Raw genomic sequence first — 19,967 nt, forward strand, 5'->3', positions numbered from 1 at the left:
ACATGAAGTTCCCGGCCAAACCGGGAGGTCTCACGCCCAAACCGGGAGTTCTCCCGCCCGGCCCGGGAGACGGTGGTTAATGTGTATTTTTGAGGGGGCAGTATGTCAGCAAGCTGCCATGGTGTTCTGTGTTGCTGGTTCTTCTGTACAGTTGCTACCCCCCCCTTGCCTGTGTGCTATTATTTTACTCTGCTGTAATGCCTAAGCCAAACAACTGGAGGACGTACTGGGGGAGTTCGCTTCATGCCAGCTTGTTGCTTTTAGAGCCTGAGAACTGCACCTGTGTTATGTCTGGAGATAGCCTGGTTCTCAGGGAATGAGCGCGCAACCGTTTCCTTTAACCCGCCAGCGGGAAAGTGACCCATTGGTTCTGTATCTGTTTCAAATCCCTTTATTATGCTTGCCCTAACCGTTTGTAGTCAGTTCTAACAAAGAACGTGTTTGAGTGTCTTTCCAATGCTTTGAAATAAATTTTGCTTTTCTTGAAAACGTGGATTTATGCTTGGGGATCCAACAGACAGGAAGGTCTTCCACTTCCCAACGTAAGAAGCCCTAGTAGAAGGCTTACGACAATTAGAGAGCACAAAGTCTATTCGGTCTCTGAGTGCTGCCAAAGAATTCTCCATGTCATCAGTTTCAGATGCGGCATGTCATGATGCCTGTCCTGTGCCAGAAGGAGATCCGGCGCAAGTGGAAAATGGAGGAAGGAGCCCTTGGAGATGTGCAGGAGAGTGGAGAACCAGTGCTGTCTGGGCCACCTAGGGGTTATGAGAATGCAACGTGGTCTTTCCCACAATACTTTGGCTACTACCTTCGTGAGTAGGGGAAAGAACGGGAAAAGGAACAGGTATCTGTGAGTCCATGGATAAAGGAGACCATCCCCGAGAGAGAGCGGATCTCCTCCTGCTCTGGAGGAAAACAGGCGACACGTCTTGTTTTCGTGCGTTGCAAATGCATTGACATCTGGATGGCCCCACTTCTGGAAAATCAGGGATAGATACGACCAATTGATCTCCCACTCGTGCCATGACACACCTTCTCTGCTCAGGAAGTCCGCCTGCACATTGAGGGTTCCTGGTAGATGGGTCACTACTAGAAACGTGGCCCATGACTGGCACTCATTCCAAATTTCCGTGGCTAGCCAACAGAGGCTCCTGGACACCGTCCCACCCTGACGGTTGAGATAACAGAGTGCCGTGGTGTTGTCGGTGAGAACCGCAACTACCTGGTGGGTCACTAGGTGGGGGAAGGCTCTTAGCACGTACTGAATGGCTAGTAACTCCAGAAAGTCGATGTGGTGGTGTGTCACTCGAGGTTCCCACTGCGCCCCCACACACAGGCCTTGAAGATGCGCTCTCCAGCCCCAGAGAGATGCGTCCGTGGTCAGGGTGACTACCGGGTCCAGATGGTGGAATGGAGCTCCCTCCAATAGATTCTGCCTGTCTTCCCACCAAAGGAGAGAGGTTAGGACGTGTCCCGGAAGAGTGAAGCGTAGGGACTGAGGTTGGTACTGGGGGTGGAATTTTTGAATAAACCAAAGTTGGAGTGGTCTCATTCAAAGTCTGGCAAAGACCAGGACAAACATAGTTGCAGCCATAAGCTGTTGGGAACTTGCACAAACTCTTTAAGGTATCCCTCCCAGATTACTGAGAGGACCCACCGATCCAATGTTATCCGATGCCAAGCATACAGGTAAGGGGAAAGGTGGGTGGGAAGATGGGGTAATGGATCAGAGTCAAAGGCTCTGTTTGGGGGTTTTCTGGGGCTTGGCCCTAGGTTGTGATGCTGCTGCGAATTTGGTCTTGTTCCCATAGGGACAGGAAGAACTGCCAGGAGACCTCTGCCATTGTGGTTCGGAAGAGGATTTAAACGAAGGCTTGCAAGACCACGATTTATTTCAGGACTTTCCTCTAGATTGCCTAGAAGTCATCGTGACTCCCAGACTGCGGGACGTTTTAAGACTTTTGTGAAGGTCCTGGAGGACGGAATCAGTCGTAGAGCTGAAGAGCCCATCACCCTCAAAGGGAAGATCTTCAATGATTGATTTCATGTCCTGCTGCAAGGCTGTGGCACGTAGCCAGGCATGGCGTCGTAAAGCAACAGCAGAAGTGAGGGTCTTAGATGTCACGTCTAAACTTGGCCGCATTAAGCTGGTGTTTAGCCACTAGCATACCTTCCTTTTGTATGTGTCTAGCTTGGCGGTTGTAGTCCTCAGGGAGGGCCGCAAGGAATTCCGACATATGTTCCCAAAGAGCATACTGGTATCTGCCCGTGCAGGCCATGTAATTAGAGGCTTTGGTGCCCTTATGCTTCTTGTGCTTGACAGGCCGATCGTCCTTGCCCACCCGGGTTTTTTTCGCGGGTGTATGGGCTGAGGACTGAGAAGCCGGGATTGGGCGTTTCAGCACCGAGCGATCGGCATCGGGTGGGCTCAGCGTCGGAGACCGTTCAGGCACTGGGGCTGATGTAGAGGTGTGTCCCGATGTTTCTTGCGATAACGCCATAGGTGAGCCCGTTCAAGTAGCGCCACATGAAGTCTAGCCGCTCGATTCGTTCTTGTTTGCTGGGAGAATTTGGCACAGTGGGCGCAGGAGTCAACTCGGTGCGATTCCCCAAGGCATAATAAACAAAGGGAGTGTCTGTCTGGGGGGGTAATCTTACTGCTGCACTTCCAGCACCGCCGAAAGAAACCCCACCGTTTGGCCATAGGCAGAAAAGAGGGGGGTAGAAAAAAAGTCTGCCGAAGCAGACAGTTAGTTAGGAATCTCTTTGACTAGCTAACTACAAATTTTAGAAACTGAGAGGAGGAGGCCGAAGCCAAAGTCCTTTTTACAGACCAAGGCATAGAAGGTCCTACCAACGCAGCGGTCAGAAGAGAACTGGCGGGATGGTCGTGCCCCTCCCCTAGTCATGTGCACTGAGCCCGGGACGTGACGGGGAAGCGGGCGCGGAAATCCCTTTAGCTTTCTACAATATCGATCGGGGTAGGCGCAGGCACACTGCACAGAGACCACGAAGATCTGAACATTTCCAAATCCATTAATCTACAAACTATTTCAAAGTGAATAGATATAAGCAAACTTTAAAATGCTTACATATAATATTTTTAAATGAAGCAGATGAAAAAGCCTGTAAGTAAGCTGAGATTTAGAATCCAAGTATAATGTCAACTTCTAAACCTTAAATGCTGGGACTGTGTCAGACACAAAAACATCATGCATTGTTTGCATCAGTATTAAGTATACTATGTTCTGTATTCCACTTTAATATACTTTAGCAATCTACAAATATAAAGCAACACAGAGCTTATTAAAATATAGATTTCATACCTACAAATATAAAAACATTAAAAAGCACATAACCATTTCCTTAAAAGTTCTCCATTATTACAGATTCTACCTGATCGGTTCTTTAGAACACAATGATTATGCAATGATCTGAGTAGAAGGTCAGCGAACGTAAAATATGTTTGTGGAGAAGACTTAGAATTACTGCAAAAAAAATCAGGGTTTTTGCTTTGGCTTTACTGCATGTTAGACTTTAGATTGTATATGTTTTTAATTAATGCAACTGTCAGGACTGATTTTAAGCAGAATTATTTGGGTATTCATTACTGCCACGGCAGAATGGAGAATAAATGTATAGAAAAAGGAAACAGAAAATCTTGCTTCAAGAATTAAAACTTTAATTTTTCACAGAAGTGTCCAGGAACACTTGGCATCATAAGAACATAAGAACATAAGAGACACCAATGTTGGATCAGGCCAAAGGCCCATCCAGTCCAACACTCTGTGTCACACAGTGGCCAGAAATACCAGTGCCATCAGGAGGTCCAGCAGTGGGGCCAGGACATTAAAAGCCCTCCCACTGTTGACCCCCCCAAGCACCAAGATGACAGAGCATCACTTGCCCCAGAGCCCCTATCTATACCTTGTGGCTAATATCCACTGATGGACCTCTGCTCCATATGCTTATCTAATTCCCTTTTGAAGCCGTCCATGCTTGTAGCCGCCACCACTTCCTGTGGCAGTGAATTCCATGTGTTAATCATTTACAAGGACAACATGGGCATTTCTCCAGACCTGAGATTTATAGCATGCTTCCCTCAAAAAGGGAGGACAGAACAGGGGTCACATGGAGATATGAATCAACAGTACATGCAAACTTTGGCAAACATCATGGAGTATGATTAACCAAGAGCAACATGACATAATAGTAATAAGTACAAATTCCGGAGCACGACGGAAGACAGAAGGGCCTGGTGTGATGTGGTCCACGGGGTCACGAAGAGTCGGACTCGACTGGGCGATTGAATAACAACAAATAAGTAGTTCAGTACTCTATTTTCTGATAGAGGGCAGTAATGGTGAAGTCTGTCTTATATGATTTGCTGTATTTATCTGGTAGAGATGTGGCAACCTATCATTAAGTTTCCAATGTCCTGGGTTGTTGGATCCTATCAGTTTTTCCATTGGGAAAAAAAATAAAGGAAGGGAGGTATCTCCTTCTGATTATATATTAAAAAAGCTATCCTGGGGATCATGGGACAAAAAGCCAAGCAGAATGGGAGTTGGACCGCGGAAGTGAATCAGGTGAGTTCAAGCTGAAAGTTGGTAGGATCCGTCCAACAACTATAACTATCATTAGTTTTGTTAGAAGAAAGTGATAATCGAGATATCAAGGCAGTGAAAATTTTTCTGTGGACAATCATGATTAAAATCTTAGAAAGAAAGAAAATGCCAACAGTCAAACTTTTAACCAAAAGTAAAAAATAACCAGAGGAAAATTTGAAATTGTTAGTTGTACCTTAAAGAACCCTGCTTCTGGCCCACACCTGTCATACACATTCGTAGCTTTACCTATAGCCATGATAATACCTTGCATGTTCGGGGTCAGCATGACCTGTCACAGGAGATTAATATATATTTTGAATGATAAAAATATAAACAACTTATCTGTATATGCTCTTATACACACACAAACACACATATATACGTATGTATGTGTAAATATATATGTATTTGTACATATATACACACACACCATGCCAGATATTAAACAATTGCATGCATATGTGACAATGACAAGTATTTCTGTATTATATGTGTGGCCTCCAAATCAATCACTGCTATCCTGCTCATTTCTGCCACAGTGGATTAGAGTGTCTAGATTTCGCAAAAGAAGTATTTCACGCAGTAAGATACCCAAGCTTCATCCACATGCAAGGCTGATGCATAAAGATGAGCTGCTAGCAAACTAAATTAGTAAGTGATACTTGTGTAAGAAATTCTGGCTTCCCAGTAGGGAACAAAATGGTATGCTCTTAGGTTAAAAATAGTTCTGTAACTCTAATATGACACAGAAGTCATTGATTTAAAGTGTATATGTCTGCTTAATCACACTACTGTTGAAAGGATTTGTCATACTTTCTTTAAAGGAGAGCAGAAATAAGAATTATACTGTAACTGTGAAGTTCCCTATCTATCTACTTGACAATTCAAAAGAAACCAGTAAGCAGTAGCAAGTGGGAAATCTCTTTAAAATTATTCTCAGTTTCAAATTGGGAAAATTTAATTTTTTAAAACAAGTATTAAACTGAGTGGGAAATACTATACTTAAACTACATGCTATACTGTGAAACTTTGTTATAACTTGCTTAGTTTTTTAGCATAATTAATGCATTAAAATCTATCTTTATACCATGCCCTATTCCTAAACAGCATGATAAAAAGTAGAGACATCACCCTGCCAACAAAAGTCCGCATGGTCAAAGCAATGGTATTCCCAGTAGTCATGTATGGTTGCAAGAGTTGGACTATAAGGGAGGCCGCGCGCTGAAGAATAGATTCTTTTGAACTATGGTGCTGGAGAAGACTCTTGAGAGTTCCTTGGACTGCAAGAAGAACAAATCAGTCAACCCTAAAAGAAATCAACCCTGACTGTTCCCTGGAAGGCCAGATAATGAAACTGAAGCTCAAATACTTTGGCCACCAAATGAGAAGGGAGCACTCACTGGAGAAGACCCTGATGCTGGGAAAGACTGAAGGTAAAAGAAGACGGGGACGCCAAAGGATGAGATGGTTAGACAGTGTCATAAATGCAACGAACATGAAGTTGAGCAAACTTCAGAGGACGGCGGAAGACCGGAAGGCCTGGCGTGAGCTGGTCCATGGGGTCACAAAGAGTCGGACTCGACTGTGCGACTGAACAACAACAAATTCCTAAGGTTAGTACAGATAGCAGATCTACTAATGAAACAAAAGTGTAAAAGAGAAGGACTTACTTAAGCGAGCCAGAATGGTATAGTGGTCCATGTCTCTGTAGTACCTGGCAGGCTCAGATTTAAATTGCCACTCTGCCATGCTACACACTAGATGACCTTTGGCCAGTCAGCCTAAACTACCTCATAGGGTTGTTGCAATAAAAAAAAACAGGAAGGGAAAAACAATGTACACTACCCTGACACCTTGCAAGAGTGCTAGGATAAAAATGCAGTACACATAATACCCAAGTGCCAGACTGCAACATGTCCACAGTAGAGGAGGAGTAAAACTGACTTTGTAGTTACAGATCCAAGCCCCTCTTTTAGTATCCCAAGGTATAGCTGCACAGTGTTCATTTTGTTTGCAGAATACATTAATGCACCACACGTCACATGCAGCCATGAAAATTTCTGAGGACTACATCACTGCCTTTGGGGAGACAGCATGGTGCATTTAGGGGATAGCTAGTTCTCCAAATATATGTTTGATTTACTGTGCCTCTGTGCAACCTGAAGTACAGGAATCATAGGATCATAGAGTTGGAAGGGGCCATACAGACCATCTAGTCCAACCCCCTGCCCAATGCAGAACATGCCAAATACATTTGCTAATGCTGTTGTCTACTCAACAGCTCCCTCCCCACTATTTACAAGTCACAAGTTTCGAATTCTTGGAATGTCTCATACAGCTTTGTTTCTTTTATGAGTCTACGTAAAGAATTCTAAATGTAAAGGAGAAGACCCTGATGCTGGGAAAGATTGAAGGTCAAAGAAGACGGGGATGGCAAAGGATGAGATGGTTAGACAGTGTCATAGATGCAACGAACATGAAGTTGAGCCAACTTCAGAGGACGGCGGAAGACCGGAAGGCCTGGCGTGAAGTGGTCCATGGGGTCGCAAAGAGTCGGACTCGACTGTGCGACTGAACAACAACAAAAAAATTGAGCTCAACTTCACCATGACCAAATAACACTTTGAAAAACTCATAATTTAACCTGAAACAAAATTAAAATGTTGTCCTGTCATATTTAGATGATTAACCGATAAAAGGCTGTATCTACTGTGACATGTTACCTAAAACATTTTTCTTCATCGTTTATGTGAAAGCATATGCAATCTTAATTAAAATTCATATACTAATCAAATAAGACTTTTTAAACTAGGTGATAGCCCTTTGTGTGTAATTGTAAGAACACAGGAAGAACCCTAATGCATAAGGCAAGTGTCTACCTAATCCAGAATTCCAACAGTAGACCGGGGGGGGGGGGGGGATGAGGAAGGCAGGAAGGCAATAGTTCTCTCTCATTGTCCCCAGCACATTCAGAGATATAAGACCACTGAACATGGAAGCATTTAGTAATCAAAATGGGGTGGGGTGGGGGAGTAACTGTGCAAATTAACAATTCCAAAATAGTTTAAGCAAATACAGGACATAAGCATAGAGCAGGCCTATAAAAACGTTTGTGTAGAAATGGGCACTGAATGCACTCATCTGCACCTGAGTTCTAAGGTTCATTGCCCTAAATGGAATGTATGCTGGAAGATTCATCATATAGCACTGCTATGCTTTGAGCCACATCATTTTTATGCTGGGTACATTTATATGGCGGGGGGAGCTGAAGTAAAATGTGCATGTAAGCCTTCTGCTGTAGTGTGCCGCATGACGGAGTGAGCTCCCGTCTCTAGTTCCAGCTCCTGCCAACCTAGCAGTTCGAAAGCAAGAAATTGCAAGTAGATAAATAGGTACCACTTCGGTGGGAAGGTAACAGCGTTCCGTGCGCCTCGGTGTTTCGTCATGCCGGCCACATGACCATGGAAACATCTTCAAACAGCGCTGGCTCTTCGGCTTTGAAACGGAGATGAGCACCGCAACCCTAGAGTCGGACTCGACTGGCTTTCGAGCAAGGGAACCTTTACCTTTACTTTATTGGACCTTAAAGGATCAATTACCATGTGATAGATGCCTCACTTGACAAGTGACTGTAGAGTTAACAGGGAGAGGACAGATGGTAAGCCAATCTCCAAACAGTCAACTTGATGCTACAGCCAAGCAAGACTTATCCTTCCTGCCTGCCAAGCAAAAGGATCAATGAGACTAGGTCCACAGAAGTTAAGTGAACAAACCACAACCAACATTATTATATCCTTCACTCTCAGTCTTTAAAATAAGAATGGGATTCTCTGGGGGTAGAAGGAAAATAGGCAGAAGGAAAGCAAGTAGACAGGCCCTTGTTCATCCACTAATGTTTACATATTGATGTATTGCTAGCAATATGTCCTCATATGGAATACCTATTCTATTCATAGAGGAATAACCCGTTGTCCAGGATAACAGCAATGGGCAATGAAAAACACTTTGTCATAGAGAGCAGTGATTTCCCGTTAATATGAGGCCTTAATGGGAATGTGAAGTTTAGTTACGTTTTCAGGGGATGGTGAACTAGGCCGTTCACCTTACACGATTACTTGCTGATCACAGTCACCAATTACTATAAAGTTGTCTTAAAAACTACTTCTCCCATCAAATGCTTAAGTAAAAAGTTTTTTCCCCCTCCAGTTACAGGCAAGTCACACAGTCACACACATATTTTGGGGTGAATGTAACCTAAACACACAGCTTTAAAATGTTCAGAATTTAAACATCCACATACATTATTACTGTTTTAATTCATTATACCCCATGCAAAAGTATCCCCCTTTATAAAGATGCTTAGCTCATCAGCTCTTGATTGTTTTGCTGTCTAAAGTAAATCAGCTCAGATTTTGCTAGGTGTTTTGTTAGGCAAAAGGTTAAATGTCACCATGTGCAAGCATGCCAAAGACCTCTCAACAGGCAGCCATCTACAGCACATGAATGTTGCAAAAAACCAATTAAGTTGGTACCTCATCATCATAACCCCCCTCCTCAGACTCAATCACAAAAGTCCCTACATCAGGAATCGCCACCTCTACAATTTTCTGGTTAGGAGCTGTTGGAACTGGGGTACTATCAGAATTCTGTGGAAGGGGAAAAAAGAGAGGTGACAGACTTGTCAAGCAATCAGATAAACTGCTGTGAAAAATCCAACATGTATTTTACTATTTAATTTTATTTTAGAATTTCAGCTGCAACTACTGTCTACTCTCCTAGGAACCTACTTGTCAGCTGACTATGTTCAATGGTGTGGCCACTGGTAACATGGGTAGTGGTGACCAGGGGGAGGGCTTTTCTGTGGGTGGGGCATCAACTGTGTAATACCCTGTACAAAGCAGATTGTCTAATACCTAGCTTGTTAAATCTTAGGTACCAGGTGAAAATGCCATTGTTCAGCTAGAATGGTTCTGCAGGATCAAATACTATATATTTATAGCAAAACCAACTTAGACCATATTATGCTCTATGGAAAACTGCTAGTGCCCAAGGACTGCAAAAGTAGCATGTTTTTTTAAACAAAATAGCTTTCTGCTACCATGTTCAATGAAACAACCAGTAAAGGTAGAGGGGCCAGCAATTACAACCTTAGATATTGCTGTATCTAACAAAGAGTTAAATAGTCACCCACCCACCACCAACTGTTGACTTCTTAAAATGACACCCTACTTGGACTGGAGATCACTTTTTGTGTTAAACGACATACACAGGAGGATTTTTGAGAAAAGGAAGGATCTCATGACTGATCATCTGTTTCCATCATTTGAGCAACTGTTTCGTTTAAGACATATTTTAGAATTTGAGAAGGCATGTGGGCATCTATTAATCTCTCAGGCTACATTATGAATCTGTATGAAGGGGGGAAACCACTGGTTTCTGTCTTACCAACAGAGAATTTCAAAAAATATTTCATGTAACATTAATCACTAGATTTCAACCTTCGCTACTTCAGAAACCCATAATTTGAAAAGTACAGCGTGGAGTTGCTTCTGCATAACTAGAAAATAATCTCTCTAAATAAATAAAAAATTTAAAATGTGGTTATACAGCCACGGAAACAATGGCTGTTCTTTAGCTCATTCTATATTCTGTTAATTATACTAATTAATGGCATGGTTTCTGTCTTCCTCTCTTGTGATCTTGGCACAGTGCAAACAATCCAAAATATAGAAGAACTATGGCTTCAAAGGATACAGATAAAGGGTCTGGTTTTTTTAGTTCACACAATAGTAAACAGGTTCTTGGGATTGCTTAAGCAATATAAAGGTATGCAACTTTGAAAGGTATAACAATAAATAACTGACTTACTGAAAGAAAAACAATTTTTGTGTTAAAAGGCTAGAAGTAAATTGTATGCAGATCATACATACAGGGTAAAACATTATTCATATTAGCAATTTTTCCCTGCTGGTCACATACACTTCAGCATGTAAAAAACTGGTCAGCTGAAATCAGTCATATTTTCAGTGCAAAACTAAGATGATACATGCTACAGAGTCCACTTTATAGTTGCTGCAAGTGTTTCTTCTTGCTCAAAGATCAAGTCAGTGCTGACAAATCAAAATTCAAAACTTTTGATCAGAAGGAGGAAGACTTGGATGTTTTACCTATACCTTATACTCTTTTTCGTAACAGAAATGTTATAATGGCCCCATTATAATATGGATCTTAAAAAATTATGTTCTACTACTCAAGGTTAGAAATAGCTTGCATTTCTCACCATGTGCATAATAGCCTCAGGACCTTTATCTTCTTGTTCAGTGAATGCTTTTGTGATAGCTCGTACAGAGTCTTCTTTCGACTGCTTTGAGACATCTGTCCTTGAAGGTTGTTCTAGATATTCTGGTTCTCCTCCTTGAATGGTGGGGGAGGGGAAAACAGTAGGTATATTACAAAAACACGATGTCTTTTTGTAACTGAACTGGGATTACTACTAATAAAATGTGTCCAACAGGAAATAGGCTCGTTCAAATGATTCACATGAACTTCCTCTTACAGGAAAGATAGAACTACAATCTCTGTAAAAATTTTGACCAAAGTTTTGGACTGCAGCCTACCAAACCTTTCCTGTTAAACTATTATGGGAAGACAATAAAGAAACAGCTACAGCTGTGTAAACACCAGTGTTCCACACAAGCCCTTGCTAAACTGTCAGTGGACAGGAAGTTTTTGATCCTCTTAATTGCTTTTTATACAAAGGAGATTGCTGCACTGTGACTTAAAAGAAGTTTGTAAACGGCAGGATTTTTACTTTCATTTTCAATAGACACTATTCTATGCCTCAAAAGCAATTCCAGCTGTCTTTGGGATCCTTTCTGCTTCTCTTTCGGTCCAGATATCTGACAGACAGCTTTTACATTATTTAGCAGATGAGAACAAAGGAATCGTTCTTTTAAAAAAAAAACTGAAGGTTTTGCTACTGATTTCCTACTAACATCATTTCCAAACCTACTGACCAGGGCGTTTCAGTGATATTCAAATAGGTCATTGCATATTTACTCAAAAGTAATTTTCACAGGGTTTAATGGGACTTATTCCTAAGTAACTGTAGCCTGGGATATGACCATTAGTGCTGGAAGCTATACACCACTACTGGTTCTATATACATACATTGGGTGCTTGCCATCAGCTCTACTAGTCGGACTTAGGCCCGTGAAGACCACTGGGAGCTGCAATGATTGGGCAAGGGATTTCAGTGCTCCTGGGGAGGGGAAAGTATAGCAGTGGGACGAGGTATGGAGATAAGGGAAGGGCATGAAGAAGTAAAGTAGCTCGGCCCCCTTCCAGCCTACGTCCCATCCCAAAGGTTGTAGGTAGTGGGGCTAGGATAAATGATCCCCCGCCAACATTGGCACTATGTAATGCCAGGTCTATAAACAATAAGACCATGGTCCTCTGGGACTTCCTGCGTGAGCAGAATGTAGACCTGGCGTGCATGACCAAGACCTGGGTGCAGGATGGGGAGACTGTAGCTCTCTCCCAGCTTGCCCCTCCTGGGTTCTTGGTCGTTTACCAATCACGGACTAGGGGGCGGGGCGAGGAGTGGCTCTATTCATTTGGGAGGCTTACTCCTTCAGGGCGCTCCCATCGCCGAAGATCTCAGGCATTGAGTGTGTCAGCCTATGGTGGGAGGCCGGGGAGAGTTTGGCAATTTGGCTGGGGTACCGACCACCCAACGCACAAGCCAATAGCCTGCCGTCCCTGATGGAGGCTGTATCAGGCTGGGCACTGGAACACCCTAGACTGATAATCTTGGGTGATTTCAATGTCCATGTCGACAATGCAACCTCCACTCAGGCAACGGATCAGGTGTCGTCCATGGCGGCGCTAGGACTCTCCCAATATGTAATGACTCCCACTCACCGGGCCAGGCACATGCTTGATTTGATTTTCGTGACAGGGGTTACAGAGGACTGGATTACTGTCTTGGCAGTACCATGGTCGGACAACCTTGCCCTGAAGGCCCATCTGAATGTGTCACCCCAACCCTGTTTGGGCAGCGAGCATATTTTAGCTTGCCCATGGAGCCAAATGGACCCTATGCAGCTTCAGATGGCTCTGTGGGATCCAATGCACCCTGATGGTTCTCTAGATGGGCTTGTGGAGGACTGGCATGGCCAACTCTCAACAGCCATCGATGAGATCACTCCCTGACACCCTCTGTGCCCTCACTCTAGGCTCACTCCCTGGTTTACCCAGAAGTTGTGGCTTATGAAGCGAAGGCTAAGACAGCTAGACAGATGGTAGCAGTGCGCTCATGACAAAGCTACAAGAACTTCTTATAGGGCATTTATGAGAGCCTATGAGATGGCAGTCAAACCTGCTAAGAGAGGATTCTATGCGGCCACGATTGCATCTATGAGCTCATGCCCAGCCCAATTATTTAGAACAATTCGGTCCTTGACTGCTCTGCCACAAGGTAGGCCAAATGCTAGGGAACTGGACATTGGCTGTGAGGCTTTTGCAAGCTATTTCATAGATAAAGCCTTGTCACTCTGCCGCGACCTCCACGCGACATTTGAGACAGTGAGTGAATTTGAGGCTCCACGCACGTCTTCAAGTCAGATTATGGATACTTCAGTCTGCTCAACCTAAAGGAAGTCGACAAACTGCTCTTGGCTGTTGTTGTCGTTCAGTCGCACAGTTGAGTCCGACTCTTCGCGACCCCATGGACCAGCTCCCGCCAGGCCCTCCTGTCTTCCGCCGTCCTCTGAAGTTGGCTCAATTTCATGTTCGTTGCATCGATGACACTGTCTAACCATCTCATCCTTTGCCGTCCCCGCCTTCTTTGACCTTCAATCTTTCCCAGCATCAGGGTCTTCTCCAGTGAGTGCTCCCTTCTCATTTGGTGGCCAAAGTATTTGAGCTTCAGTTTCATTATCTAGCCTTCCAGGGAACAGTCAGGGTTGATTTCTTTTAGGATTGACTGATTTGTTCTTCTTGCAGTCCTAGGGACTCTCAAGAGTCTTCTCCAGCACCATAGTTCAAAAGAATCTATTCTTCGGCGCTCGGCCTTCCTTATAGTCCAACTCTCGCAGCCATACATGACTACTGGGAATACCATTGCTTTGACCATGCGGACTTTTGTTGGCAGGGTGATGTCTCTACTTTTTATCATGCTGTTTAGGTTCGCCAGCTCTTGGCTGTACTCCCTACCACATGCTGTCTAGATCCATGCCCATTGTGGCTAATTAAAGCTGGCCACAATGGGTTTCGAGGTGCCCTAAGGGAGATCATCAACAAGTCCCTCATTGAGGGACTGTTCCCTAGGGCACTCAAAGAAGCAGTGGTCCACCCTCTCTTAAAAAAAACATCCTTGGACCCGGCCGAATTGGCAAATTACTGGCCCGTTTCCAACCTGCCCTATGTGGACAAAATACTAAAGAGGGCTGTGGCAACTCAGCTACAGAGCTTTTTGGATGATGCTTCCATTTTAGATCCGATGCAGTCCAGTTTTTGCCCGGGCCATGGGACAGAGACAGCACTGGTCGCCCTCACGGACGACCTGCGGTGGCATCTGGATCAGGATGGATCGGCAGTGCTGCTGTTGTTGTACCTGTCAGCAGCGTTCAACACCGTTAACCATCAGTTACTGACTCACCGCCTTACCGACACAGGAGTTCAGGGGTCTGCCTTATAATGGCTTGGCTCCTTTCTCGAAGGTCGGGGACAAAGGGTAGCACAAGGGGAACAACTGTCCTGAAGGCACCCACTGAATTGTGGAGTGTCTTAAGGGGCGGTGCTTTCCCTGATGCTATTTAACATCTATATGTGCCCCTTTGCCCAGATTGCCCAGAGGCATGGGCTGGGATGTTACCAGTATGCAGATGACACCCAGCTCTATCTGTTGTTAGGCGGCCAGTCTGACTCTAAACCGGAAGATCTGGACCAGGCATTACAAGCCATGGCTGGATGGCTTAGACTGAGCCAACTGAAATTGAATCCGACGAAGACGGAGGTCCTGTGCCTGAGTCGGAGTGGTCCGAAGGTAGGGATCCTTCGCTGAGGCACAGTTGGTGCCAGCATTGGAGGCTAGGAGCTTGGGAGTACTCTTGGATGTCTCCTTAACAATGGAGGCTCAGCTAGCAGCCACTGCCAAATAAGCCTTGTATCATCTTTGGCAGATTACGCAGTTGGTTCCCTTCCTTGACCACAACAACTTGGCAACAGTGATCCACGCGATGGTCACCTTGAGATTGGATTACTGTAACACTCTCTACATGGGGCTGCCCTTGTCACAAATCCAGAAGCTGCAGCTGGTGCAAAATGCAGCAGCCAGGCTTTTGATGAGCCTCCCTATGCGGGAGAACATCCAACCTGTGCTGAAAGCATTGCACTGACTGCCGATAGCATACAGATATTCGCTTCAAAGTGCTGGTTCTCACCTTTAAAGCCCTATATGGTCAAGGGCTGACATACCTGAGGGACTGCCTTTCCCTATATATACACCAGCAAGCACTGCATTCAGGGTCCCAAAATTGACTGATCCTCCCGGGCCCCAAAGAAGTTAGACTGGCCACAACCAGGGCCAGGGCCTTCTCAATGGTGGCTACAGAACACCTTGCTCTTTTATTGACATTCAACTTTTATCATAAGTTTTTTTGGATAGGATTTTAAACCTAACATGAAACTGGCTCTTTTAATGGTAAACATATGTAAAACAAGCATGTAAAAAAACCCCTCAGCTACATTAGCATGTACATTCTGCAGCATCATCAAACCCTCAGATATACAGACGTTATAAACTGGCTCAAATTTCTTCACATTCTGTGAAAGATATTTCCTTCACTAAAAAGTATACATGTGGGTACAAATATTTAATAATTATGTATTTATTGACAAACATTAAGAATCTAAAAGGGAAAACTGGTCAAAGTTACAAAGTTTATCATAGTTTTGAAGTAAAAAGCACTTCATGTGTTCATTAATTTAGATACGGTAGCAAGTACTGAGGAGAGTGTTTTTTAAAAAGTTATTTACAATCTGTATAAGATCCAATTAGTCTAAGAGTTATTGTTAAAGGTATGATGGGATTTTTTTTGAAGTTTTCTGCAGTTCTGCAGAAAATAGGTGCTACTGGACTTGAATTTAGCTGTTCTACTGCAGACCAACACAGCTGTCTTCTGAAACTATGCTTACTATATTATCTGTGCTTTTACCATCTAATAGCAGAGATAACATCTCAAGGTGGGACAGAGGGAAAAGGGGACAAAGAGGACCATAAATACAGTTTCTGTACTGACCTTGGGCAGTCGATGGCATAGGCACCCGGGGTGACTGGGTTGTTAATGACTTTTCCTGTTGTGGTTTTTGAGCCACCTGGGCATCCCATTCTTCTAGCTCTTTTTCAAAGCGCTTGTTGTCTTCTGTTACATAATCCCTTAAATCAGGAGGTAATGCATCCATCCCAACAAGCATATGACCTGTTTCTTTGTTGAATTCTTCTGCAAGTGCAAAGCATGCATGACACATTTGAAGAATGAACATAGAAGGGAAAACACTATTTAAAACCAAATACCTAGATCAACATGGCAAACTGGTCAACATCTCTTAACAAATTAGAACCCAACTAATTTTGATTTTTTAACAAAAATCTGGATGAATTAACATGTTTCATCACAGAAGCTATTTCTTGCATTTGATACAATCAGTTATCATGTAATTTGCTAAGTGTCTGTGAGCAGAATTACATGATAAGCAGCAATCCCATGGTTGCTGCCAACAAACAAAAGGGAAAAAAAAAGGGGAGGGGGGGAAGATGAGGAATGAACTTGCAGGGGAGAGGCAGTCTTCACCTTTCTAGCCCCTGCTTTTTACTCATCCTTGTCCTCCCAGCAGCTTTCCCACAAACCGGCTTCCTGAGATGTGTTTGACTGTTGGGCTGTGATCAGAGAGTTATAGGTCACAGAGTTAGAAATCATACATTGACCACTAGCCATGTAGTCCTGCATTGTGCCACTTAGTACACAAGGCAATAAGCCTTGTAACCTGGAAGCTGATACAGCTATGCCAGAGATCAAAACTAGCAGCTCTATCTTTTGCAGGTTTGCTCAAAATTAAATCCCACTGAATGCAAGCATGGCATGCAGGGAATTTAAGCATCAGTCAGGCTGTGTAAGATTTAAGTATTGGCTTAACTGTAGAATGTACTTAACAAAAGAAGGCACAAACCCAGGTACAAATTCCTTTCAGAGTTTCTAAGGAAGTTACAGTTTTTATGCATTGCAACATTTTAAATGGATGGAACTGTCTTCATCTTTTTTGATATAAGACTATATCAATCTAGCCCTCCTGCAGGTATCTGACTTACACAGAACTATATAGGAACTCAGGAAGCAAAATACAATGCACCCAGAAAAATAATGATGCAATTAAACCTAAATGGCAGAGCAGTCGTGCCCTGTGGCTCTCACAGATCTCTACATACCAAAAATTATTTAGTCTTTCAGATATACAACTTCTTTAACAAAGTTAGTCACGTGGAGGGAACAACAGCATCTATTATATATTCACACACATCAGCACAGTATTACCTTGTATTAAAAATGGTTCCTTATCATTGACATACATTAAACAATAAGCACTCGCATTCCGGTAGCCACCAAAAGAGTCTCGCTCCAGCTCTTCCCATGTTGACTTTGTCACAGAAATATCATTATACTTCATCCATCTCCTTTGGCAACGATCGTAAATATATGCCCAGTAGTGGCCTGCATTTGCCTGGCCTTCATGTACTAATACAGCATGCAACCGATAAGGAACCTAAACCAATTCAAACCAAAGGATTATGATAAGTAAATTGTTATAATTAACAAAGGACACGGTATAATACCGAGATAGGAAAGAAGGTGAACTGAGGCACACTAAAAACCTCACAGTAATGCTCGTCAGGCTTGCTGCTTCATATCGGTTTCTTAAAGAAAATTGTCCTAGCTTTAACTGGTCAATAAAAGCCGTCAGATTAATGAGTTATTTTGGATCCATGATGCCACAATGAGTTTATCAAAGTTTAGCACAGTCCTCTGACATATTCAATCAATCATAATTTCAAAGTTTCTCACTTAAGTCTGCAAATAATAGGTTAAATGTTTCTAGACGAAAAAGTTCTTTAAGTGAGCTTGTTACAAAAATTTAAGACTTAACTGAAACATAAACTTTAAAAACTACTGATGTGTGTAGGCAAATGCACAGAAGCATAGATTGCAAATTGGGGGGGTGGGTTGAATTCTGACTGCTACTATGCCCACTGGAAGCAAAATAATCAGTTACAAAGGGGAAAAGGGGGAAATTGAGAATTACAGAACATGAAAGGAACTGGAAATTATGACTAACTCTTGACAATAGGACAGCTATGTAAAACAAGGTTGGAGCAGGCAGTTCTACTGATGGAAAACATAAAACCAAGAGCACAGGAACAAGTTTCAGCCTTGGGTATTCAATGCCATGTGTAGAACCTTCAGTGGCAACTAATCAAATTTGCATAAATAATCTCCTGTGAACAAAGACTCAACAAACTGTGGGGATGGCACTTAATTGTATGTAAAGGTATGCAAAAGTTGATAAAACAAAAGCTTGCAAGATTCAGCACCACTGCATATATTTTATGGCTTCTTACAGAATTAAATGGCTCATGTATGATGACAGACCACGCTAAGTCAGCCTTTTACCATCTTCAGCTGATTAGGCACTTGGTTCCCTTCCTCGAACGCAATGACCTGGCAACAGTGATCCATGTGATGGTCACCTCGAGATTGGATTACTGTAATGCCCTCTACATGGGGCTGCCCTTGTCGCAGATCCGGAAGCTGCAGCTGGTGCAAAACGCGGCGCCGCGACCAGGTTGCTGATGGGAACTGATTCGGGAGCACATCCGACCTGTGCTAAAGACATTGCACTGGCTGCCTATAGCATACCGGGTTCGCTTCAAGGTGCTGGTTCTTACCTTTAAAGCCCTTTATGGCCAAGGACCTGCATACCTGAGGGACTGCCTTTCCCCATATGTACCCCAGAGGACGCTGCGATCTGGGACCCAGAATCGGCTGGCTCTTCCACTTTAAGGAGGCCAGACTGGTGATAATTAGGGCCAGGGCTTTTTCGGTGGCGGCTCCACTATGGTGGAATGAGCTCCCAGAAGAGACCAGGGCCCTTCCACCAGGCTTTTGGAGCCGCCACCACTACTACCTCTACCACCAACAATTGACATCTATGTTGGAGGAACCCCGACCCGCTGGACCCTTAAATACTGGCTGAGCCAACCACCCGAGACAGCTGAAGAAGACCAAGGAGTTGACCATAAAATGAGGAATGTTTGCAAGCACTGTATTATGTCTGGGTTTTAACATTGTATTATATTAATGGACGTGCTTTTATGTTATTGTATTGTAGGAATTTTAGCTTGTCTGTAAGTTGCCCTGAGCTGGCCTAGACTGGGAGGATGGGATAAAAATCTAACAAACAAATCAATCAATCAATCAATAATTCTTTCTTTCTCCCTCTGTGTGTGGTTTGATAACAGAAGACCTCTACTTTCATGGATAACCATCATTTGCAATTATGTCCAAGTCACAAACTATAATTTGTTAGATTCTCTGAAACAAAGATTCTGATTTAAATACAGATGTGCAGGTAGGAGAACAAGTCATATTTCATAGTTCATATGCAACCAATTCATAACGCCTTCCTACAAAGGGAAAAGTCCTTAATTATTCAACTGTATGTAAAGGGAGCATGAATTGAGGCTACTCCACCAGCTGGTTCCAAAAATGATTCACCATGAATTGTTGGTATGTGTTAACTGCACTAGTAAAATGGATCTTGCATATGGTAACAGTACATACCTGCACCATTGATTTGTCAGAGTACATTAGTTCAATTGTCCGTTGTATTCGAGATATGCTTTCTTGCAAATCTGCCATGATGAGAAAACAAAGTCATTTCCTACAACAAACATGATGTAGCTTTCAAATGTTCATTTCTATTTCTACTACTAGATAATTTAAATGCTGCAACATGAATATCACCTTCTGCCACTCAACTGCCATACAAATATAACAGGCATACAATTATCACAAGCTCATGAAACCATTCACCTATTTCCTTCCCATTCCAATAGTACAGAACAGCAGCTGCACATAGGTAGAGCACAAAAATTGGTGACCTGCAAATTTCCACCTTTTAAAGGTGAGACACTGCTATCTTCAGTAGTCTATGCATAATACCAGGTTTTTTAAAAGTAGCAAATTACTGAAGTTATCACCTCAGCCACAGCCCCCAAACATTGGCTGAACTTGCTAA

At 43.3% G+C, this 19,967-nt stretch overlaps 1 protein-coding gene across 3 annotated transcripts in view; it reads right to left on the reverse strand.

Annotated features, from left to right (window-relative positions):
* The window catches only part of USP25 (ubiquitin specific peptidase 25), a 113,371-nt gene that overhangs the window by 29,319 nt on the left and 64,085 nt on the right, over positions 1 to 19,967 (reverse strand). Inside the window, exons 15-20 of one of the 3 annotated variants that reach the window (XM_015414282.1) lie at positions 19,511 to 19,581; positions 17,207 to 17,435; positions 15,917 to 16,117; positions 10,894 to 11,027; positions 9,146 to 9,259; positions 4,807 to 4,902 (exon numbers count right to left, since the gene is read on the reverse strand). In XM_015414282.1, coding sequence (XP_015269768.1) covers positions 4,807 to 4,902; positions 9,146 to 9,259; positions 10,894 to 11,027; positions 15,917 to 16,117; positions 17,207 to 17,435; positions 19,511 to 19,581 — 845 coding nt within the window. The remainder of the gene's footprint in view (positions 1 to 4,806; positions 4,903 to 9,145; positions 9,260 to 10,893; positions 11,028 to 15,916; positions 16,118 to 17,206; positions 17,436 to 19,510; positions 19,582 to 19,967) is intronic. The other 2 variants (XM_015414283.1, XM_015414284.1) reach the window with 2 other exon arrangements.

The sequence above is a fragment of the Gekko japonicus genome, unplaced genomic scaffold (genome assembly GCF_001447785.1).
Source record: "Gekko japonicus isolate JY-2015 unplaced genomic scaffold, Gekko_japonicus_V1.1 scaffold72, whole genome shotgun sequence".
In the NCBI taxonomy this organism is placed as follows: domain Eukaryota; kingdom Metazoa; phylum Chordata; class Lepidosauria; order Squamata; family Gekkonidae; genus Gekko; species Gekko japonicus.